The 25,938-nt window shown below is 47.9% G+C and overlaps 1 protein-coding gene across 2 annotated transcripts in view; it reads right to left on the reverse strand.

Moving 5' to 3' along the window:
- Positions 1-13,721, reverse strand: part of rundc3b (RUN domain containing 3b) — a 206,034-nt gene extending 192,313 nt beyond the window's left edge. The window contains exon 1 of one of the 2 annotated variants that reach the window (XM_085987901.1): positions 12,396-13,721. In XM_085987901.1, the coding sequence (XP_085844027.1) occupies positions 12,396-12,490 (95 nt within the window). In that variant the 5' untranslated portion in view covers positions 12,491-13,721. The remainder of the gene's footprint in view (positions 1-12,395) is intronic. The other variant, XM_085987900.1, reaches the window with a different exon arrangement.
- Positions 13,722-25,938: the final 12,217 nt, after the last annotated feature.

A 25,938-nucleotide genomic window follows, 5' to 3' on the forward strand; every position in this document is an offset into this window, starting at 1 on the left:
TAGATGCTCGCTTGTTAGAGATAGTCATTGCCTGGCACTTGTGTGGCACGAATGTTACCTGCCACTCATCAGTCCACGCCTGAATGTCGTTGAGGTCTTGTTGTATGCGGGCATAGACTGCTTAATTATCTGAGGAGTTGCGAATGGTACTGAACACTGTGCAGTCATAAGCGAACATCCCCACTTCTGACCTTTTGATGGAGGGAAGGTCATTGATGAAGCAGCTGAAGATGTTTGGGCCTAGGACACTGCCCCGAGGAACTCCTGCAGCCACCACAACCATCTTCCTTTGTGCTAGGTATGACTCCAGCCAGTGGAGAATTCCCCCCAATTCCTATTGACTTCAGATTTACTAGGGCTCCTTGGTGCCACACTCAGTCAAATGCTGCCTTTGGAATTCAGCTCCTTTGTCCACGTTTGGACCAAGGCTCTAAAGAGGTCTAGAGCCGAGTGGTCTTGGCAGAACCCAAACTGGGCATCAGCGAGTAGGTTATTGGTGAGTAAGTGCTGCTTGATAGCACTGTCGACAACATCTTCCATCACTTTGCTGATGATTGAGAGTAGACTGATGGGGTGCTAATTGGCCAGATTGGATTTTGCTTTTTGTGGACAGGACATACCTGGGCAGTTTTCCACATTGTCGGGTAGATGCCAGTGTTATAGCTGTACTGAAACAGCATGACTCGAGACACAACTAGTTCTGGAGCACATCTTCAGCACGACAGCTGGGATGTTGTCGGGGCCCACAGCCTTTCCTGTATTCAGTGCACTCAGCCGTTTCTTGATATCACGTGGAGTGAATCGAATTGGCTGAAGACTGGCTTCTGTGGTGGTGGAGTCCTCAGGAGGAGGCCAATATGAATCATCCACTCGGTACTTCTGGTTGCAAATGCTTCAGCTTTGTCTTCTGCACTCATGTGCTGGGCTCCACCATTTTTGAGGATGGGGATATTCATGGAGCCTTCTCCTCCCATTAGTTGTTTAATGGTCTACCACCATTCATAGAAAGTTACAGCACGGAAGGAGGCCATTTTGGCCCATCGTGTCCGCGCCGGCCAACAAAGATCGATCCAGCCTAATCCCACTTCCCAGCTCTTGGTCCGTAGTCCTGCAGGTTACAGCATCCTAAGTGCACATCCAAGTACTTTTTAATTGTGGTTAGGGTTTCTGCCTCTACCACCCTTTCAGGCAGTGAGTTCCAGACCCCCACAACCCTCTGGGTGAAGAAATGTCCCCTCAAATCCCCTCTAAATCTTCCACCAATTACTTTAAATCTGTGCCCCCTGGTTTTTGACCCCTCTGTTAAGGGAAATAGGTCCTTTCTATCCACTTTATCTAGGCCCCTCATAATTTTATACACCTCAATAAGGTCTCCCCTCAGCCTCCTCTGTTCCAAGGAAAACAGACCCAGCCTATCCAGTCTTTCCTCATAGCTAAGATTCTCTACTCCCGGCAACATCCTTGTAAATCTCCTCTGTACCCTCTCTAGTGCAATCACATCTTTCCTGTAATGTGGTGACCAGAACTGCACGAAGTACTCTAGCTGAGGCCTTACTAGTATTGTATACAGTTGAAGCATAACCCCTCTGCTCTTGTATTCTATGCCACGGCTAATAAAGGCAAGCATTCCGTATGCCTTCTTCACCACCTTATCTACCTGGCCTGTTACCTTCAGGGATCTGTGGACATGCACTCCAAGGTCCCTTTGTTCCTCTACACTACTCAGTGTCCTACCATTTAATGTATTCCCTTTCCTTGTTAGTTCTCCCCAAATGCATTAACTGACACTTCACAGAATCACAGAAACCCCACAGTGCAGATAGAGGCCATTTCGGCCCATCGAGCCTGCACCGACACATATCCCACCCGATCCCCGTAACCCCACGTATTTAATCCCCCTAACACTAAGGTTCAATTTATCATAGCCAATCAACCTAACCCGCACATCTTTTGGACTGGAATTTGGAATTCTCCAGATTGAATTCCATTTGCCACTGTTCTGCCCACCTGGCCGATTTATTGATATCTTCCTGTAATCTACAGCTTCCTTCTTCAATATCAACCACACAGCCAATTTTAGTATCATCTGCAAACTTCTTAATCATACCCCCTATATTCAAGTCTAGATCATTGATATATACCACAAAAAGCAAGGGACCTAGTACTGAGCCCTGCGGAACCTCACAGGAAACAGCCTTCCAGTCACAAAAACAGGGGGCTCTAGATTTGTTAGCCCCACCTTTTTCTTTAAGGGCACATATTTGGTCTGAACCCTCCGGATCTCCTCCTTGAATGCCTCCCACTACTCTGACACTGGTTTACCTTCAAGTAGCTGTTTCCAGTCCACGATGGCTAAATCCCCTCTGGGCTTAGCAAAATTTGCTTTTCCCCAATTTAGCATTTTTATTCCTGGTTTATCCTTATCCTTTTCCATAATTACCTTAAATCTAACTGAATTATGGTCACTTGCACCAAAATGTTCCTGCACTGATATGCCTTCTACCTGCCCAGCTTCATTCCCTAAAACCAAGTCCAGAACCACCCCCTCCCTTGTTGAGCTTGGTACATACTGGCTAAAAAAGTTCTCCTGGGTGCATTTTCGGAATTCCGCACCCTCTATACCCTTCACACTAATTTTATCCCAGTTAATATTGGGTTAGTTCACAACTGGATGTGGCATAACTGCAGAGCTTTGATCTGATCTGTTGATTATGGGATCACTTAGCTCTGTCTATAGCATGCTGCTTCTGCTTTTTAGCATGCATGTAGTCCTGTGTTGCAGCTTCCCCAGGTTGGCACCGCATTTTTAGGTATGCCTGGTGCTGCTCCTGGAACAGAATTCTGCTGCTGCTGATGGCCCACAGTGCCTCGTGGATGCCTAGATTTGAGCTGCTAGATCTGTTCTGAATCTATCCCATTTAGCATGGTGGTAGTGGCACAGAACACAATGGAGAGTGTCCTCAGTGTGAAGATGGGACTTTGTCTCCACAATGACTGTGCGGTGATCACTACTACCAATGCAGTCATGGATAGATGCATCTGCGACAGGTAAATTGGTGAGGACGAGGTCAAGTGGGTTTTTCCCCTCATTCTCTCACCACCTGTCGCAGGCCCAGACTGGCAGCTATATCCTTCAGGACTCGGCCACTCAGTCAGTTGTTTTGCTACTGAGCCACTCTTGGTGATGGACATTGAAGTCCCCCACCCAGAGTAAAATCTGTGCCCTTGCTAGTCTCAGTGTTTCTTCCAAGTGGTGTTCAGCATGGAGGAATACCGATTCATCAGCTGAGGGAGGGCGGTAGGTGGTAATCAGCAGGAGGTTTCCTTGCCCATGCTTGACCTGAAGCCATGAGACTTCATGGGGTCCACAGTCAATGTTGAAGACTCCCAGGGCCACTCCTTCCCGACTGTATACCTCTGTGCCGCTAACTGTCCTGCCGGTGGGACAGGCCATACACAGGGATGGTGATGGAGGAGTTTGGGACATTGGCTGAAAGGTATGATTCTGTGAGTATGACTATGTCAGGCTGTTGCTTGACTAGTCTGTGGGACAGCTCTCCCAATTTTGGCACAAGTCCCCAGATGTTGGTGAGGAGGACTTTGCAAGGTTGACTGGGCTGGGTGTGCCGTTGTCGTGTCCAAAGCTGGCGCCGGGGTCGATGCCGGGTGGTCCGTCTGGTTTTATTCTTATTTTTTTTGTAGAATGGCTTGCTAGGCCATTTCAGAGGGCAGTTAAGAGTCAACCATATTGCTGTGGGTCTGGAGTCACATATAGGCCAGACCAGGTAAGGATGGCAGATTTCCTTCCCTAAAAAAGGACATTAATGAACCAGATGGGTTTTTACAACAATCCAATCACCATTACTGATACTAGTTTTTTATTCCAGATTTATTTAATTAACTGAATTTAAATTCCCCAAATTGGCATCATTAGTCCAGGCCTCTGATTAGTCCAGTAACATAACCACTATGCTACTGTTCCCGTGCAGACGTCCTTGGGACATCTTACTTTGTTAACGGCGCTATATAAATGCAAGTTGTTGTAATCAAACATAAAGCCAAAGAATCAGATATTAGGAGGGGTGACTAAAACCTTAGTTAGAGGTAGATTTTAACAAAGGCTTTAAAGGACATGAGGGAAGAGGTGGAGAGATTTAGGGAGGGAATTCCAGAGCTTAGGGCCGAGACGACTGTAAGCATGGACGTCAACAGTGGTCTGAAGGGAGTGGGTAATGTGCAAGAGGCCAAAGTTGGAGGAACGCAGAGTTCCCGGAAGGTTGTAGGGCTGGAGGAGGTAGAGAGATAGGAAGGAGCATGACCATTAAGGGATTTGAACACAACAATAAGTATTTTAAAATGGAGGCACTGGTGGACCAGGAGCTAATAGGTCAGTGAGCACAGGGGTGATGGGTGAGCAGGACTTGGTGTGGGTTAGGACACAGTTAACAGAGTTTTGGATGAGCAGAAATTTATACAGGATGAAGGCTGTCCAGGAGAACGTTAGAATAATTGAGTCTGGAGGTGACAAAAAAAAATGGATGAGGGTTTCAGCAGTAAATAGGCCAAAGCAGGGGCGGAGGCAGGTGATGTAGACGGTTTTGTGATAGAGAGGATAGCTCAGCTCAGAATCAAATCAGACGCCAAGGTTGCGAACAGTCTGTTTCAGCCTGAGACAATGGCTGCGTGGGGAATGGGATCAATGACAAGGGAATGGAGTTTGCTGGGGGCTGTGGGGGAGGGGGCGGAGTTCAAACCAATGGCTTTAATCTTTGCAATGTTTAACTGAAGGAAATTGCAGCTCATCCAGGACTAAACCTTGAACAAGCAGTCTGACAACCCAGAGATAGTGGAGGGTTTGGGAGACGTGGAGAGGTAGAGCTGGGTGTCATTAGCATACATGTGGTACCTGGCGTAATGTCTTCTGATGATGTCCATGAGGAACAGCATGTAGTTGAGGAATAGGATGGAGCCAAGGGGACTCTAGAGGCAACGGTGTAGGAGTGGGAAGAAAAGCCACTGCAGGAGATTCTCCGATTATGATCCTCTTTTGGTAAAACCATAAATTTAGACAGATAAAAAACTGTAAATAAACCATTAAAACTGTAAATAAACCAATAAAACTGTAATAAACCAATAAAACTTCAAATAAACCTTAATAATCAAATTAAAATTTTGTTCTCCAGCCCAATTATGCACTCCAGTCCCCGCGGCGCCCACCGGTCACGAAAGTGATCTAGCGCGCCGGCGGACACCGCGTGCTCCAGCTCTAGGGCCACCCGGGCGCGAACATGGCCACGGAAGAGAGGGAGGCAATCCGGCCGGACGACCCCCTCGACCGCCCGCTGCCTGGACCAATTAATGGCCTTCTTCGCCAGGCCCAGGAGCAGACCCACGAGGAGGTCCTCCGACCTGCCCTCTCCCCTCCGCACCGGGTGACCGTAGATCAAGAGCGTGGGACTGAAGTGCAACCAAAACTTGAGGAGCAGCCCCTTCAAATAATGAAAGAGGGGCTGCAACCTCTCACACTCGATATAAATATGAAACACGGACTCCTCCAGACCGCAGAACAAACATGCGGTCTGGGAGTCCGTGAACCTACTTAAATACCTATTGCACGGGACTGCCCTGTGCAACACCCTCCAGGCCAAGTCCCCAATAGAACAAGGGAGGACTCCCGCATAGAGGGCCCCCCATTGGGGACCTCCGCCTCCGTCGGAAGGTAAAACGGCACGCCACGGCGTGTCCGGACGGCAGGCGAAGATGGCAAAGTGGAAGGTGTGCAGGAGCAGCCCGTACAGGAAACCCCTCCGTGCGGAATGAAAAGGCACGGAGGGTATTTCCTCGAGACGGCTCAAGTTGTGAGGCGCCGGCTCCCGAGGGGGGGGTCGGGGCTGGGCGCCGACAAGGAATTCCGTCCGAACGGGGGAAAGCTCAGACGGGATCGCCCCACACGCCTGAGCCGCCTCGATACACCTAGTGGTGCCGGGGCGCACTTTCGCCTTTATCGACTCGATGGCATCGGCCGCGAGCCGGACGTTTACCCAAGACATGCGCCTCGCCAACTCCTCCGGCGCCATCCAGCCCACTCCTCCGCCATCGAGCAGGTCCCCGACTCGAGTCACCTTGCCAGCCACAGCTCTGTGCTCCGCCAGCCACCCGAACCTGCGGACGTGGAGGTGCGGATTCCTGAACAGTGGCTCCCGAAGGACAGCCACCATTCCTGTCGGGGGAGAGCTGCGCCTGGAAGCGACCCGGTTCCAAACCCATAGCAGTTCCTGGTAGAAGACAGGCAGCCCCCGCAGGCTGGCACGCGTGCCACCCACTTCCACAAACAGGAGCTGCGTGTCATAATTGAGGCCACGCAGCTGGCGGAAAAAATACGTCGCCAGCGCGCACCATCTTGGAGGAATCTCAACGTACAGGTATCTCTGCAGCGTCTGAAGACGGAAAGTCGCAGCCTGGGTGCGAAGGCACACCAGCGCCTGACCGCCCTCCCTAAGCGGGAGACTCAGAACCGCGGCAGAGACCCAGTGCATCCTGTTGTTCCAGAAGAAGTCGACAAGCTTCTTCTGTATCTTGGCGACAAACGCAGGAGGAGGGATCAGAGTAACCAACCGGTACCACAACATGGCGGGCACCAGTTGGTTTATGACCAACGCCCGACCCCTGTAGGACAACACTCGGAGCAATCCCGTCCAGCGACCTAAGCGAGTGGCGACTTTGGCCTCCAACTCGTGCCAGTTCGCCGGCCAGGCGTCCTCGGCCGGGCTGAGGTAGACTCCCAAGTAGAGGAGGTGCGTAGTGCTCCAGGCGAAGGGCCTGAACTCCTCCGGCAGGGAGTCCACCTGCCACTGACCCACCAGGAGTCCAGAACATTTCCCCCAGTTGATCCTGGCGGAGGATGCGTCCGAGTAAATCTGCTGGCATTCCCGCATCCTCCGCAAGTCAACGGGATCCGTGACCGTGAGGAGCACGTCATCGGCGTAAGCCGAGAGGACCACCTCCACGCCCGGCCCTTGCAGAGCCAGTCCCGTCAACCTCTTCCGCAAGAGGCGCAGGAAAGGCTCCATGCAAATGGCATATAACTGGCCGGACATGGGGCATCCCTGACGCACCCCCCTCCCGAAGCGAAGGGGCGCCGTCAAGGACCCGTTAACTTTAATCAGACACTCCGCGGCAGCGTACAGAAGTCGGATCCGGGCGACAAAATGCGTCCCGAACCCGAATGCGCGCAGAGTCCCGAAAAGATACTCGTGATCCACCCTGTCGAACGCCTTCTCCTGATCTAGGGAAAGGAAGGCGACCGACAGACCAGCCCTCTGGGAATGGTGGAGCAGGTCCCGGACCAGATGGATGTTATCATGAATAGACCGGCCCGGGACCGTGTAGGACTGGTCGGGGTGGATCATGTGGGCCAGCACGGCGCCAAGGCGAGCAGACATGGCCCTGGCAAAAATTTTATAATCCGTGCTGAGGAGGGAGACCGGGCGCCGATTATGATTGGATAGGTAAGAGTGGAACAAAGTGTAACGTGGTTGACCATGTTAATGACTGCAGAGAGGTCAAGATGGATGGGAGGGATAGTGCAGGATGGTCACAATCACAGGGGATGTTATTTGTGACTTTGATTAGGGTATATTCAGTACTGTGGGAAGGGTGGAAGGCTGATTGGAGAGGTTCAAACATGGAGCCCAGTTGGGTTAAACAAAATATTTAATTCGGAAGTAAGATTTTCAACAAAAAAAGCATTTCCATTCTTCCTTACACCAGAAAACAAACGGCCTAGTCTAGTAAACCTTTCCTATTCTACTAATTAATTGCTGCAAATCATTATCGATTCGTCACCAAGCATACTGCACATATGCACAAGGGAGTGAATACTGAGAAAATAATTAGTCAATAGCCTCTTTGAATATTTGTGCATTTTGTGTGAAACTCGACAAAGATATTTCCAAAAATATTCCACAGTTCACCATGAAGTAAATTAATCGCAAAGAGAATTCATAAAAATCAGGATGTGCGGCAACAACAGTGCAGCAGCGAGCCATGGAAGGACAGCTGCAGTTCGCATGCACGATTCCGCACAGGGAGCTGTCCAATCTTGACCTGCCGTCCCGCCAGGGGAGGACAGCAAGCAGAGGCCGGGTGTTTCCCCACATGTAGAAGGATTCACCGCGGGTCAGTCACTTACACCTCCCAGTGGTCAATTTTACAACAACAACATCGCCAAAGGCCTGGTAGCGGGTCACTTGGACATTCTCTTGGCTGGTAAATGATGCACAAGGAAAAGAGTGCACCTGCAGAGTGAGGGCAATATTTACAATAAACAGGTAAAGAAAATTGTGAATTCAGTGCCCATCTCCTCATTGCTTTTGTTTATTTATTTAAGCACAATTGTTCTGACCGGATTAAACATTCTTTTAATACATGTTTTAAAATCTTGAAATTTTAAGTCAATTTGTTCACTCCAAGCGACTCAAATTAGCCAGAAGGCTGAAGATCTGAAGTGCCACTCCGAGCCTGGTTGAGTTCGCTTTGACTGAGGGCAGAGCAGAGTGTCAGGCAGGGGCGAGGCGCGTTATCTGAAAGACTGGGAAAACTGGCTTGCTCGTCCCATTCGAGCTTCACCTCCTGTTGCCCGGTCCACTGAGTGGGGAGGTGAGGGGCTGGGCTGTAGAATGGTGCACGGTGTATTTAGTACGCTGGAAGGCGCCGCACGCAAGTATTATCCTCGATATGAAATATGAGCGAGCCGCGGGGATGGGAATCATTTACTTTCTCGTTTATCAGAGTGAATACAATGCGCTCCTGACACATAGATCAGAATAGAATATTAACCAACTGCGAGAAGAACTGAACACAGCCCAATACTTTTGCCGAGTATCCTTTGCATTTGACCAAAAGAACCCCTGAAATCCAAAGATGTAATTTATAATTATGCGGATAAACATACAAAAAACTAATGATGGTGGAAAGTGATTAAAAAAGTGGGGGTGTACATTTTAGCTTTTAGTCATTGGGAATTATTCAACCCGGACCCAGTGAAATCCCCCCCAAACCCGGACCCAGTGAAATCCCCCCCCCCCCCCAAACCCGGACCCAGTGAAATTCCCCCCCCCCCAAACCCAGACCCAGTGGCCAGGACAGTGACAGCGTAACACAAAGAATTCGACCCAACACAATCGTCACTAAACAAAAGGAAAAATATCTGTCATATTGGGCAGAAACAACAAAAACCCAAAACAAACTCAATTGCTACTTGGCCCTAAACAGACAATACAACATGGCTGATTACCTGACCATGGTAAAGGATAGCAAACTGAGAAAAACCTTGACAATGTACAGACTTAGTGAACATAGCCTGGCGATCGAAAAAGGTACACACAGACAGACCCGGCTACCAAGAGAGGACAGGATATGCTCTCACTGCAGTCAGGGAGTGGTGGAGACAGAGATGCACTTCCTCACAGCTTGTAGAAAATATCAGGGCATAAGGGAGAATTTCTACCCAAAATTCACAAAAATATGCCCGGAATTCAGAAATTTGAATGACGACCAAAAACTCCCATACCTACTAGGGGAAGAGAGAAATTGTGTACCTTAGCGGCACACTATGTTACAGCTTGCCATAAACAGAGGGACAACCACTAAATATAAGAAAAGAGTATATACAAATTATATGAATGTATATTTATACACTCAGGGATATATCTGTTTATACACTGTATGGATAGATCTGTATTTATGTGTTCAACCATGAATGTTTTTCGATGCTTTGGCAACATAAGATGTACCTTGTTATGCCAATAAAGTGAATTGAATTGAATTGAATTGAATTGAAATCCCCCCCCCCCAAAACCCAGACCCAGTGAAATACCACCCCCCCCCCCCAAACCCGGACCCAGTGAAATCCCACCCCCCCCAAAACCCGGACCCAGTGAAATCCCCCCCCCCCCCAAAACCCGGACCCAGTGAAATCCCCCCCCCCCAAAACCCGGACCCAGTGAAATCCCCCCCCCCAAAACCCAGACCCAGTGAAATACCCCCCCCCCCAAAACCCGGACCCAGTGAAATACCCCCCCCCCGCCAAAACCCGGACCCAGTGAAATACCCCCCCCCCCAAAACCCGGACCCAGTGAAATACCCCCCCCACAAAAACCCGGACCCAGTGAAATACACCCCCCCCCCAAAAACCCGGACCCAGTGAAATACCCCCCCCCCCCGCCAAAACCCGGACCCAGTGAAATACCCCCCCCCCCCCAAAACCCGGACCCAGTGAAATACCCCCCCCACAAAAACCCGGACCCAGTGAAATACCCCCCCCCCACCCCCAAAACCCGGACCCAGTGAAATACACCCCACCCACCCACCCACCAAAACCCGGACCCAGTGAAATACCCCCCCCCCAAAACCCGGACCCAGTGAAACACCCCCCCCCCCCAAAACCCGGACCCAGTGAAATACCCCCCCCCCAAAACCCGGACCCAGTGAAATACCCCCCCCCCCAAAACCCGGACCGAGTGAAATACCCCCCCCCCCAAAACCCTGACCTAGTGAAATACCCCCCCCCCCAAAACCCTGACCCAGTGAAATACCCCCCCCCCAAAACCCGGACCCAGTGAAATACCCCCCCCCCCCCAAAACCCGGACCCAGTGAAATACCCCCCCCCAAAACCCGGACCCAGTGAAATACCCCCCCCCCAAAACCCGGACCCAGTGAAATACACCCCACCCACCCACCCACCAAAACCCGGACCCAGTGAAATAGCCCCCCCCCCCCAAAACCCGGACCCAGTGAAATACCCCCCCCCCCCAAAACCCGGACCCAGTGAAATACCCCCCCCAAAACCCGGACCTAGTGAAATACCCCCCCCCCCAAAACCCTGACCTAGTGAAATACCCCCCCCCAAAACCCTGACCTAGTGAAATACCCCCCCCCCAAAACCCTGACCCAGTGAAATACCCCCCCCCAAAACCCGGACCCAGTGAAATACCCCCCCCCCCCAAAACCCGGACCCAGTGAAATACCCCCCCCCCAAAAACCCGGACCCAGTGAAATACCCCCCCCCAAAACCCGGACCCAGTGAAATACCACCCCCCCCCCAAAACCCGGACCCAGTGAAATACCACCCCCCCCCCAAAACCCGGACCCAGTGAAATACCCCCCCCCCCAAAACCCGGACCCAGTGAAATACCCCCCCCCCCAAAAACCCGGACCCAGTGAAATACCCCCCCCCAAAACCCGGACCCAGTGAAATACCACCCCCCCCCCCAAAACCCGGACCCAGTGAAATACCACCCCCCCCCCAAAACCCGGACCCAGTGAAATACCCCCCCCCAAAACCCGGACCCAGTGAAATACCCCCCCCCCAAAACCCTGACCCAGTGAAATACACCCCCCCCCCCACCAAAACCCTGACCCAGTGAAATACACCCCACCCACCCACCAAAACCCGGACCCAGTGAAATACCCCCCCCCCCCCCAAAACCCGGACCCAGTGAAATACCCCCCCCCCCCCAAAACCCGGACCCAGTGAAATACCCCCCCCCCCAAAACCCGGACCCAGTGAAATACCCCCCCCCCCCAAAACCCGGACCCAGTGAAATACCCCCCCCCACAAAAACCCGGACCCAGTGAAATACACCCCCCCCCCCACCAAAACCCTGACCCAGTGAAATACACCCCACCCACCCACCAAAACCCGGACCCAGTGAAATACCCCCCCCCCCAAAACCCGGACCCAGTGAAATACCCCCCCCCCCAAAACCCGGACCCAGTGAAATACCCCCCCCCCCAAAACCCGGACCCAGTGAAATACCCCCCCCCCCAAAACCGGACCCAGTGAAATACCCCCCCCCACAAAAACCCGGACCCAGTGAAATACACACACCCCCCAAAAACCCGGACCCAGTGAAATACCCCCCCCCAAAAACCCGGACCCAGTGAAATACCCCCCCCCAAAAAACCCGGACCCAGTGAAATACCCCCCCCCCCAAAAACCCGGACCCAGTGAAATACACCCCACCCACCAAAACCCGGACCCAGTGAAAGACCCCCCCCCCCCCAAAACCCGGACCCAGTGAAATACCCCCCCCCCCAAAAACCCGGACCCAGTGAAATACCCCCCCCCAAAAACCCGGACCCAGTGAAATACACCCCCCCCCCAAAACCCTGACCCAGTGAAATACCCCCCCCCCCCAAAACCCGGACCCAGTGAAATACCCCCCCCCCCAAAACCCGGACCCAGTGAAATACCGCCCCCCCCCCAAAACCCGGACCCAGTGAACCCCCCCCAAACCCGGACCCAGTGAAATCCCCCAAGCCACAGTAACTGGCGACACACAAAGAGCAGTGTTTCTCTGTTCCCGACACGTACTAAAAAGCCCCCATTTACCTGCAGACGGTGATGAGGTTTTTCCGCTCCACTGCAGCGTTTCTCGCTATGCTCTTCTTTCGCGAGAAATTTAGTCCCAAACTGAGAGAAGCCATTTCTATCTTTTTAAATAATAGATTATAAAAGTGAACTACTGGATGAGTTGAAGTGACGGGGAGCGGAGACGCCGTTGGGAATGATGGATGGAGATCTGTGGTGCACGATGCTCCTGGTGCAGGTTGGGATCGGGATGGGGATCAGGACCGCTGCTCATCGGTGCAGCTGCGGGCCGGCTTCAGCCACAGCATCAGCAGGACCATCGGCTATTTTCTCCCCCGCCAAACACACCAGCCAACAGGGAAGGAAATGATTTGGGCTCGCTAACGAAATCGCCAGATCAGCTGCACGTTAAGAGACACTTGTGCAGCAGGGTCGGGTCATGAGACGATAGCTTTGCACTGCGCTGGAATAACGACAATATTTCCAGTTGATCTGCAAATGCCAGTTTTGCACATTATAGCGATCTTGGTGGTGCAGAGCTTGGTGATGTTGTTTAACCCCCTCCCTCTTTTTTCAGGTTTTATCCTTGTTTTCCTTCAGCAGGTGGGAGTCTTTAATTACAGTGGAAGCGTTCAGCAGCAGAGCCCGGTGCAGTCCTTGCCCATCGCATTGTTCGCACAGCCCCTTTCTCCGGCTGACAAGGGAGAAATAAGCTGCTCTCCATCCAGTTTCCTTCTGTCACACCACGGGACCGGAAGTTTACAGCTTGAATTCCCTTTAAAGGGCCACTGACAGCATGATCTCATCTCAGGAAAACTGGGGGTCCACACACTCCATCTCAGCAAATTTGAAACCCTGACTGAAAGCCAATAGGAAGAGATAAAACCGGCTTTGTAATACAGTAGTAGTTTGGCCCATAGCTTCCCATACATCGTTGTGTTGCAAAGGCAAAATACTGCGGAGAAATATCGCCACGGAGCCTGACTTGCTGAGTATTTACAGCATTTTCGGTTTATAAATCGTTGTGTTGTCCATTTGCAGCTTGTGAAATACTGCATTTTACTTCTGATGGGAAACAGTTACCTGCCATTGATTAGGTTGCACTGAACACCAATACCTGGTCATACTTGGACTGAATCATTTACCACAATCTTTTGTTCCAGCTTCGTTATTTCATAAGAAACTAAGTTGAGCGCTGAGTAACCTTCCTCGTCTTTTATTTAACTAATCTTTTCTAAAGCCCTACTGTAATGCAAGGAATTAGCGTGAAAGCATTGTTCCCCATAATCGCCTCGGGAGCTGGTTCATTAATCAATCACAAGAGAGTTGGCGGCAAGCAGAGTTCTCCGAGGGTTGGCGGGCTGCAGAGGTTATAGAGATAGGGAGGGGCGAGGCTAATTATTATAAATCGCCAATTAGGATGACATTGTCGTCCGTCGAAATCAAATTAACAAGTGCCCCCCCCCCTTTTTTAAAGGGGTAGAAACAATAAATTCCAAATTGGAAATGAAACAAAAGGAAAATTAGAAATCAGATTATTCCTGGTGACGACTTTGCACTACCGTCACTTGATCGCGGAAGGGTGGGGCGAGGCGAGGCTATAGAGGGATTTAAGCACAAGGATGAGAATCTAATATTTAAGATGTTGGGAGACGGGGAGCCAGTGTAGATCTGCAAGGATGGGTGAATGGGATACCAGCGTTTTGGATGAGCTGAAGTTTATAGCGGGTGGACTTTGGACTTGAAATTAAGGCTCATCGTGCAGTCTCCTCTATCTTGTTCTTTCCCAGGACCTCAAACCTGTTGACCTCCTTAACAATCTTCCCTTTCTCCTACAATCTATAAATGTTTTAAAAACTTAAACTTGCATCATTTAGCCATGACTTCTTGATTTATTACTTTTTAACTGGAGTGGTGTCATCCACTATGACTCTTTGCTTTTCACTTAAGTTTTTCATTAGTAAAACATAAAGCTAAAATCCCTGACTAGTTGCCTGCCTTTCTTCCGCAGCCACGTTCGCGCCCGGGTGGCCTTGGAGATAGAGCACGTGGTGTCTGCCAGCACGCTTGAGGCCTTCCACAACCGGTGGGCACCACAGGGACTGGAGTGCATCATCACCTGTGGAAACGATATTTTAATTAAATTTGTTAAGTCTCAGTTGTTGTATTTTTGGTTCAGTTCCAGTTTTTTAGTTGATACACCAAAACAAAAATCCCTGACTAGTTATGCATGTTGAGGTTCTAAAATGGCCATTACTAATATGGGAGGGGCTGCTAACAATAGTGAACAGGATGATCAAATACAGAATCCATTCGGGAACTGCGTTGATCGGTAGCAGCTGTTACTAACTCTGGAAAAATTCAAACGTCTTAGATTGGGAAAGGTTAATAAACAATGGCATCCCTCTAAAAAGGGAGCACTTTTGTTTTATGACATTGGGGCAACCCAGTGTCTCACTGTTTTAAATTAAGAGTAGAAACCTGAAAAAAGAAAGGGAGGGAGGGAGGGAGGGAGGGGGGGAAAGCAATGGTAGTATAAAGTAAATAGTATTCTTCTACATGAGATAACACATGATCAGAAGGGGTGGGGGAGTTGATGGAACTGATGTGTAGGTCTCTGACGCCATCAGCACAGTGCAGCAGTAAAAAAAGCAAATAGGATCTTGGCTGTATAGCCAGAGGAATAGACCAGTGGTTCTCAAACATTTTTGGTTGAAGGACCCCTTTTCAAATAGATTAGTAATCATGGATCCCCCATCTAAATTATAATACTAATAATACTCATCATATGAAAGTGCTGCATGTAAATAAAGAGTGTTTTAATAATGCTTTTAAGGACCTGTACTTTGTCTTCATTGCTGCCATAGCAGAAAATGATGTTTCACAAATGTGTATGTGGTTGGGAAAGGCAGCAAAACTTTCATTGCTTCTTTCACCAATTCTGGGTACTGATTGGCAAAAGAACCAGAGGCGACATGAGGAAACTTTTTTTTAATGCAGCGAATTGTTGTGATCTGGAATACACTGCCTTGAAAGGGTGGTGGAAGCAGATTCAATAATAACTTTCAAAAGGGAATTGGATAGATTTTTGAAGGGGAAACATTTGCAGGGCTATGGGGAAAGAAGGTGGAGTGAGACAAGTTGGATAGCTCTACCAAAGAGTCAGCACAGGTGCGATGGGCCCAATGGCCTCCTTCTGTGCTGTATCATTGGATGATAAAGGAGATATGCCGTCAGCCCTGAAAGGTGCATTGTAAGAAAATGCATTGAGCACTGATACTTTCCTACCTGTAAATTGGGTTTAATTGAAGTTTTCTCACTGTGGATTTGGTTTAATTGTTAATTGGTTTTTCACAAGGAAGATTTAAATATATTTAAACTCATTTGTATTGCTTCAGAGTATCTGTGGGGGCAGGGGTGCAGCCCGGGAGGGGATAGTGTTCTGGCTCTAGCGGGGAGTGTACCAGTTCTATTGGGGTGTATACTGCCGTACCAGGCTCCAACTCATTTTTGTTTCTTCAATGAGGCTGACACATGGTGCCCGCAGCTCAAGTCCGCGGACTCTCACTCTCCGCTTGGCCGCGTTACAGCGTCGGGGGCCTGGCCGTAGCAACCACGAGCCGCCTTCTGCCACTCCATTAGGTCCCGAAAGAAGCTGAGCAGCGGCCTGATTCGTCGTGCCACTCCCTCCGCCGTCCGCTCAGCCGGCTGCCTCTATCTGACTGCTGCAACCAGTCCCCACCAGGCACCCCGTGCCGGAGTCTTAGGATGACATCACTTAGCAACCATGAACACTTCAGAAGCCATTTCCATGCCATTGGTTCCAAATGGCTTTTCTGTCAACCAGATCCTAAACAGGATGTACAACATTTGAATTGGAATTGAAGTGACTTTTCCCAGTCAAGTAACTTTCAAGTTATTTTGCGAGCCCCCTGGAAAGTCTCCATGGACCCCAGTTTGAGAACCACTGGAATAGAGTACAAATTTCAGCAAGTGATTGAGTGTGTACAGACCACTGGTTCAGCTACACCTGGAGTACTGTGTATAATTCTGGTCACTGTATTATGAGAAAGACTTTCTGGCTTTAGAGAGGGTGCAGCAAAGAGCACCTACATTGGTAGCTGAAATTAGATTAACAAGTTATGAGGAAAGGCTGCAGTAGCTAGAAATGTTTTACACTGGAGAAGAGAAGGCTCAGGAGTGATTTTATAGAAGCATTCAAGATCCTACATGGCACAGACAAGATAGATATCAAAATATTTACATATTCAAGTAATCTGCAAGAGGACATACCTTAAACTTAGAAATAAGAGGATGACAGGAAACTTTAGATTTAACTACTTTACATGGGGGGGGGGTCGCCAAATGAGGCAGTGGGGGCTAATTAAGCTCGAGAGAGTTGGATCTGGCAAAAAATTTGATAGAGGATGAGAGACATCATGGAGTAATGGCCTGGATTTTGCGGTGAGCAGCGAAGGGATGGTGTTCACCATTGACCTTGAGAAAAGCTGCCCACAAAGTTTTAGCAGGCTCTAGAGTACAGACTTCCTCTATTCCAACGTCAGTTTGAATTTGTCACCTCCTACAGGGGATCTGTGGCGTCCAGCAACAGGGCGGGCAGGCTGATCAGCCAATCAGATTGAAGAATTCTCAGATGGCAAAGCAGGAAGTAAAAATCAGGGAATAAAAATCACATTTAAATCATTTTACAGAAAGCAAAAAGATTGGGACGTACACATAGGGCTAAGGGCAAAATCTAAATATCAGAACACAAGCTTTAATTTTTTTTTTTAAACTGCAATTTTCAAATGTCCTGAGGGAATGAGACTCCACACTTGTAAAATTAGTTTTTCAGGGCCAGAGAGGTTGTTCAGCAGTAATGATGACTTAGTACACCATTAAAAACTCAGTTACTCCTGATTGAACAAGGATTAACTTTTTCATTGGTCCTTACAGCGAAAATATTGTGTAAATAGTTTAAGTTCACAACAAATCAGTGATTTCTATTTTGACTTCATCTGTAAAGACTGCAACAGCGCACCCTGTGGAGGAGCAGGATATCACTGATATCAACTTCCGGGTTTCCGCGTTTAACTACGCATGTGCAGATGCCAGAAGTTGCTGTCAGTTTTACATAGTAATAACGGTGAGCGTTGACAGCTTTGTTGCTATTACTATTGCAAATTCTGGGCCATTATATTTCCTAGACATTGGATTGACCAGATAGATTGCAGTGGTCTTTTCTGATCCTGTATGTTCCTACCTATTGGATCTTGGTAGGCATTTTAATCTTCCCGCATTACAACAGTGACTACACTCCAAAAGTACTTCATCGGCATAAAGCACTTTGAGACGTCCGGTGGCTGTGAAAGGTGCTATATAAATGCAAGTCTTTTTTCTTATTTACCTTGAATTAAGAAGGGTTGAATAGAAAACTTGGAAAGTACATATTACAATATCTCCACATAACATAGTGTCTGATGGGAAATGGTATCACAGACTACATCATATTACATTGGATCTTGGTAGGCATTTTAATCTTCAGTACTTCCTGATTATCTACTGAATCATAGGAGCATATAAGGAGGCCATTCAGCCCATCGTGCCTGTGACAGCTCTTTGAATAAGCTATCCAATTAGTCCCTCTTCCCTGCTCTTTCCCCATAGCCCTGAACATTTTTTCTTTTCAAGTATATATCCAATTTCCTTTTGAAAGCTATAATTGAATCTGTATCCACACGCTTCAGGCAGTGCCTTTCAGATCATAACAACTCGCTGTGTAAAAAAACTTTCTCCTTATCTCCCTCTGGTTCTTTTGCTAATTATCTTAAATATGTGTCCTCAGGTTATCAACCCTCCTGCCAATGGAAACAGTTTCTCCATATCTACTCTAAGACATTTTGTTAAGTGCCCAATTGCAATATTTATTCCTGTAGCAGAGATTATTTCAGACCACAGTGACATGTGACACACAGGGAGATGATAGTATTCATTGATATGTAATTATTCCTGCCAAGGATATAATAACAGAGGGAAACTCGGTAGCCTATCTGAATTGATATTTAATTGGGAGCATGAGGTGGAGAGGGGAGAAGCAATGTATATTTCTGCTTGGTGTCTACATGGACCCAAAAAGTACACTGAAGCTGTACATTATTTAAAGACTTGTCCAAGTAATATAGGGTTAGTTTTTGACTTGATTAGGAGGAGTTTCCCAATACTACAGCAAAAGGTCTGTTCTTACAAAACACAAATATATAAATATAAACTGATTTTTTGTGTTTCAAAGAGAACTAATTCTCACCGATAGATAGTCTAATTACCTTAAGCTAAGACACAGCTCAATTACAATATTGCCTTGCAGGAGGAGCAGCCATCAGGCAACACTGATTTGGACAAAATCTTGGGCCATATTTTGCAACCCCTATGGGTGCGTACACGCCTGTAAGGGTTGCGCAAGTTACGGGTTTAGGCATACGAAGCACATGCGCGAAAACCCGGAACTTGCGATCTATCAGGTGTAAGGCCTGCTTTTACCAGCATAAGAGTTTTAAAAAAGAGAAAAATAAATTTTTATCACTTATTTATACATTAAAAACCCTGTCCAATAAGGTAAGTTTATTTTTAGCCCTGTTAAAACATATACATTAAAAAAATTGTTTAAAATATTTAATGAAATGGCATTTTAATTAATTTTTAAATATGTAATTTTTTATTTATTTCATGTGTTCGTATATTTTTTAAGTGATCCCCATTCATACTTATGGAAGTTCCGTATGTACGGAATCCCCATAACTATGAATGGGGACTCCTCTTCTTTCATTGTTTGGACCAGCCCATGTGATCCCAAGGGCGCTTGCATACCGCCTGCGCCGCTGGGATATTTGGGCCTCTACCCGCGGGTACCCGGAGAGGCCCAGGAGCGCAAGTCTCCGTACCTCCCGGACCATCAGGTAAATTCGTAGATTTTTTACAGGTCGGGGGCATCCGCCCGTGGAAGCCTCCGACTGCAAATTTTGGCTCCTTGTGCGCAACTTAGTTTCCAGCCCCATCACTCTCTTCTCGTAATCAGTGAATAATTTCAGGAAGAACATTAGAGAGGTTAAAAGTACTAAGGAAATGTCATCTGCTGTCAGGATTCATGATAGTAAATGCACTTGCTTTCATTATAGAAAATAGTTACTTACCAGTTGTTATCAACTTGATAATTCCCTAGAGAACTGCTGCTGAACAAATGTCTGTGTGCCGTGTGGGAAAAAAAGAGGTGCAGGATGAAGAGGCAGATTAGGAAGTTGAGCAGCTGAAGGAAGGATGCAGCGAGAGTGAAAAAAGTTTGAGACAGAATAAGAAAGTTGAGGAAAAAAATAAGCTGGTTAAAATTGTGACACCAGAGAAAGTGAGAGCAACTAAGTGATTAAGCATGAAAAACTGAGCTTTAGACTGGTTGACTATGTAATAAATATGTGCAATATCTCACCTTCTGGGAAATAAAAGGAGGCATGGAAGAACTCGTGACCAGACTATTCAGACTACACAATCCATTGTATAGGTCAGGGTCATTCTCAAGGATAGAAAATTCAATCAGAACTTTTATCATAATAAAGTCAAGTCATCACTTTCGATAGGCTCAGATCAGATAGAATTTATTCCTCACTTAGTCCTCCAATTTAATTAAGAATGCATGTTTTCACAGAGTCAGCGTTTACTTAATTATTATCCAGTGTAGAAACACCATTTTAAGACGCTGATAAAAGTGCCTCCAATACATACAGCAGAAGCAGCCTACAAAGTACGCAAAAGAGAAAGGGCACATTAGTCTTTCCTTAACCCTTTGTCATGAATCTTATCATGACTCATGAAGTAACACTGGGCGGCCAGCTGGTGGCGCCGTCCAAGGAGTATAAATACTCGGGCGTGGGCCCAGCTTGCTCAGGATGTTTCTGTAACCAGGAACTAGTGATGTAACTAGAATCTCATGGTTTTGAAACAGTTGATTAAAGCCTTGTTTTATACCCAAACCAAGTGCTCAGTAGTCTTTTTACATCAATTTAATCAACTGTGTATCGGCTCCATGCTCTGAGTAATTTCGGGAACAGCCAGCTACGACTTCAACTGTAGAAGGGAACTCCGGCGTAGAAATCAATCCATCATGGACAAACTATTCAGACCCGCCCGTCTTGACCTGGACCCGAATTCACCTGCAACAACTAAGGTATGGAAACACTGGTATCGTACCTTCAGCAACTTCCTCAGGGTGTGTGGTGAGAATGTTCCTGATAAATTAGAGATACTTGCCAATTATGTATCTCCTCATGTGTTTGACTACATCGAAGACTGTGTAAACTATGACTCCGCTATCCTAATATTACAGTGATTATATGTTAAGGTCCCAAACAAAATTTTTGCTCGGCATCTACTGGCCACTACTCGAAAACAACCCGGGGAATCACTTGACGAATTCCTTCAAAAGCTTTGTAGGCTCAGTAAGGATTATAAGCTTAAAGCTGTCACAGCTGAGCAGTACCAGAAGGAGCTAATTCGTGATTCTTTTATTAACGGAATTACGTCTCCCTTCATACGCCAGCGTCTGTTGGAGAATAAAACCCTCAAGTTACAGGCTGCCTATGACCAGGCATGTTCCCTGGACTTAGCAAAGAGGAATGCAGATACCTATCTTTTACCACGTGCACGGGCTGCTGCTATCACTTTTAATGACTCCTTCAATAGGTCTCGGGCGGAAGCCCTCACTAATGATGACTCTAACCTAGCGGATCACAACCCTACCCTAGAAGCCTTCACTGATGACGACCTGCCCTAGCGGCATCTTGGCAATCTGGAAGGAAGTGTTTCTTCTGTGGAGGTGCATTCCACTATAGGAAATTTTGTCCTGCTCGTAACGCAACCTGCAATCATTGCAGTAAGAAAGGTCACTTTTCTAAGGTATAGGTCGAGAGCCCCTGTTAGTTTTGCAGCTGCAATCTATAAAACTGCTCCTCCCCCAAGAACCACTACTAAGGTTACCGCTGTCAAGGGTAAAACTGCCCCTCCTCCCATCACAGCTGTTTTTCCCCAAAGTCTGTCCCATGCAGCCACGAAGGTTTCAGTAAATGGACACATTTTGAGTGCACTAATCGACTCATGCAGCTCTGACAGCTTCATTAGTGAGTGGGCTGTCAGTAAGTTAAAACTGCATATTTACCCCTCGGACAGGGAAATTGCAATGTCTCTGACGACACTGAACACCAACTCTTCCGGCTTTTGTCTTGTCGACCTTATTCTCAGTGGCCACACTTATTTCTCCACCCGGCTCGGGGTGCTCAAAAACCTATGCAGTGATGTGCTCCTGGGACAGGATTTCCAGAAACAACACAAAAGACTCACTTTCGAGTTTGGAGGGTCAAAGCCAGAGCTTACTATTTCCAAAGTACCATTTTGTGCACTTTTGGCGACTTCACTCGAAGAGCCCTCCTTGTTTGCCAATCTTTCCCTCCAATGTAAGCCCATAGTCACTAAATCACGACGTTTCAGCCAAGATGATCGATCCTTTATCGAGGCAGAAATCTCTCGCCTTCTAGCTGATGTTGAGCCATGTTCATCTTCCTGGCGGGCTCAAGTCGTCGTTGTTAAAAATCCTCTGAAGCAACACAAGAAACGTCTTTGCATCAATTACTCGCAAACTATTAACCAGTATACCGACCTGGATGCCTACCCACTACCATGCATCGATGACATGGTCAATAACCTTGCCAACTATAAGGTATTTTCAACTTTTGATTTAAAGAGCGCATACCATCAAGTACCGTTAAAGGACTCTGACAAAAAGTATATGGCTTTTGAGGCCAATGGTCGGCTTTATCAGTTTTGTCGCCTTCCATTTGGGGTCACCAATGGGGTGGCTGTCTTTCAACGGGCAATGGATAGCCGAGTCAAACAGGAGAACTTAACGGACACTTTTCCATATCTGGATAATATCACCATTGCTGGTCATGACCAGAAGGAGCATGATGCCAACCTCCAGAAATATTTTGATGTTCTCCGTCGTCGCATCTTAACCTTAAATGAGTCCAAATCTGTGAAATCAGTACCATCATTCAACATCCTTGGCTATTGGGTGGGCAACAGTGTCATCAAATTGGATCCGGAGCGACTTCGTCCACTTCAGGAGCTCCCTCCCCCTACGAATCTCGGCTCTCTTTGTTGGGCACTTGGCATGTTCGCCTATTATGCGAAGTGGATACCCCACTTCTCCGACAAGATCCAGCCACTGCTTCATGCAAAGTCATTTCCGTTGGAGGCAACGGCTATTTCAGCTTTCAATCTCCTCAAGCGACAACTGGAAAAAGCCACACTTCGTTCCATCGATGAAAATCTCCCTTTCGTGGTCAAGTGCGATCTCGGCTTCCTTGAATCAAGGTGGTCGACCTGTTGCATTTCTGTCCAGAACTTTGCAGGGTAGCGAGCTCCAGTATCCTCCTTTCGAGAAGGAGGCTACGGCTATCATCGAAGCAGTATGTAAATGGAGGCATTTTCTCGCTCGTTGCCATTTCACGCTTATAACCAATCAGTGCTCCGTGGCCTTTATGCTGGATAACCGGAAACACACTAAGATCAAGAATAACAAAATACAACTCTGGAGGATGGAACTGGCCGCCTTTGGCTACACCATACATTATCAAACCGGCAAAGAGAATGTGGCCCCGGATACCCTCACGCGGGCATTCTGCTCTTCTATGTCAACTTCGACTCTTGCAGACCTTCATACTGACTTATGCCATCCTGGCGTTACCCGTATGTTGCACTTTGTGTGATCTAAAAATCTCCCATTTTCTACGGAAGATGTGAAAAGAACTTGCTCCACCTGTAGAATCTGTGCGGAATTAAAACCGCAATTCTTCCGTCCATCGGATGGCTCGCTCATACACGCTATGCAGTGACTCAGCATTGACTTTAAAGGGCCACTGCCTTCCTCAATGCGAAACACCTACTTACTTACTATGGTGGACGAATATTCACGCTTTCCCTTTGCTTTCCACTGTCCCAATATGTTTACTTCCACAGTGATCAAATGCCTCGATCAGGTCTTTTCCCTTTGCGGTACGGCCAATTTCATCCACTCTGATCGGGGTGCCTCCTTCATGTCAAGCGAACTCAAAAGTTATCTTTCCCAATGGGGAATCGCCACAAGCAAAACGACACCGTATCATCCCATTGGTAATGGACAGGTTGAGAGATGCAACGCTATAATTTGGAACGCTGCTCGTCTTGCACTGAGGTCATGCAACCTACCACACCAGCAGTGGGAAACTATGCTCTCTGACGCGTTGCATTCCATCAGGTCTCTTCTTTCTATGTCCACCAATGGCACTACTCACGAGCGATTCTTCAGGTTCCAGCGTCGCTCCACTCATGGGATGTCCCTACCATCATGGTTGGCAGCTCCCGGCCCCGTGCTGCTCCAAAGATTTGTCCGATCTTCCAAAAACGATCCCCATGTCGACGAGGTGGAACTAACGGATGTTAATCCCACTTACGCACACATGCGTATTATTATTATTTGAATGGCAATAGATTGGGAGAAGGGGAAGTGCAAAGAGACCTGGGTGTCCTTGTGCACCAGTCGCTGAAGGACATTTTTGCCATGGAGGGAGTGCAGCGAAGATTCACCAGGCTGATACCTGGGATGGCAGGAATGACGTATGAGGAGAGATTGTGTCGATTGGGCTTCTACTCACTGGAGTTTAGAAGATTGAGAGGGGATCTCATCGAAACCTATAAAATTCTGTCAGGTCTGGACAGACTAGATGCAGGAAGGATGTTTCTGATGGCCGGGGAGTCCAGAACCAGGGGTCATAGTCTAAGGATAAGGGGTAAGCCATTTAGGACTAAAATGAGGAGGAATTTCTTCACCCAGAGAGTAGTGAACCTGTGGAATTCTCTGCCACAGAGGGCGGTGGAGGCTAGTTCATTAAATATATTCAAGAAAGAGTTGGATATATTTCTTGAGGCTAAAGGGATCAAGGGATATGGGGAAAAGGCAGGGACAGGGTACTGAATTTGGATGATCAGCCATGATCACATTGAATGGCGGAGCAGGCTCGAAGGGCCGAATGGCCTACTCCTGCTCCTATCTTCTATGTTTCTATGCAGTACCTTGATGGCGGGGAGTCCACCGTTTCACTCCGAGATCTGGCTCCCTGTCCAACCAGTCCCATGGGCTCAACTGGTAGAGGAACCCATGGTAATGATACAGACGCTCTGTGCTCCTTTGAGGATGACGCCCTACCTGGGACATCAAGGGGTCTGCCGGCTACTCCACCGGATCAACTCGGGGAGCCGAGCGCTTCCCATGGGATGGCCACCTGAAGCCAGGACGCCGGTCAATCTCCGGCTACCAACCAAGATAACACCAGCTCTGCGCCTGTGGGGACCCGTACCCGGAGTCACGATTTCCCCAGTCTTCCGCAGGTCGATCAAGGCGACACGGGCCCCGTCGATCTACCAGTATGGACCAAGCGACCCAGGGACCAAGACACGGTCCGAGGAGACATGCCTTCCAGCCACAAGCGAAGATCTAAAAGACTGCGCCTATTCGTGGTCCACCTAATCCACTAGAAGGAAGTCGTCGGACTTCCAAAACTTTCAGGCGGGAAGGATGTCATGAATCTTATCATGACTCATGAAGTAACACTGGGTGGCCAGCTGGTGGTGCCGTCCAAGGAGTATAAATACTCGGGCGTGGGCCCAGCTTGCTCAGGATGTTTCTGTAACCAGGAACTAGTGATGTAACTAGAAATCTCATGGTTTTGAAACAGTTGATTAAAGCCTTGTTTTATACTCAAACCAAGTGCTCAGTAGTCTTTTTACATCAACCTTCTCCTTCAGGAGATCAGGGCCTTATTCTGCCACATTGGGTAATGCTGCTAATGAGTTAAATGATTAGTAACCACCGGTACAATTCAGATGCATCCAAAGCTGCAATATATTAACTCTCCATGCTACTCATATTAGCATGAAGAAACAGATGAGTCACCATGAAGGCCTTCCCCTACCTAGTAAGTGTTTTAATGACCCTAATAATGATAAAAATGGCTGTAGTAACCTAAACTTGTTGGAAATCACAGAGAAAATGGCAGTTCTCTGTATAAGGAAAACATGTCTTTCTGGGAGCACTGTTGCTTTGCTTGAAGCTGAAATGCTGGCTTGTAGCTGACTAAGTTCCTCAACAAACAAGGCTTTCTGACTTTGTGTGAGAGGAGATAAAGGAGTGGGGCTGACTTTTGTGCTGTTCACACCCCATAATGCCAGATCTCTGCCCCATTTGCACATGACAAGCCTTCTCTAACAGCTGGTGAGTGGGTACAGGAAGCTCCCACCTGAAACACGGTTAAACTGTAGGGAAAGTGCCCCATAACTATGTCCTCAAGTGCATTCAAGTTCAGTCAAGCTAAATTCTGGGAAAAGAAAAGAGCTAATGTGAAAAAGAATCATTGATGCTCAAGTGAAGCAAAGCATTCCTAAACAGAACTGTCAAGGCCACAGTTCAGTGATAGTGTGTTAGTCGAGT

This window comes from Somniosus microcephalus, chromosome 5 (assembly GCF_052327205.1).
Source record: "Somniosus microcephalus isolate GS21.2 chromosome 5, FLI_Smic_1.0, whole genome shotgun sequence".
Taxonomy (NCBI): domain Eukaryota; kingdom Metazoa; phylum Chordata; class Chondrichthyes; order Squaliformes; family Somniosidae; genus Somniosus; species Somniosus microcephalus.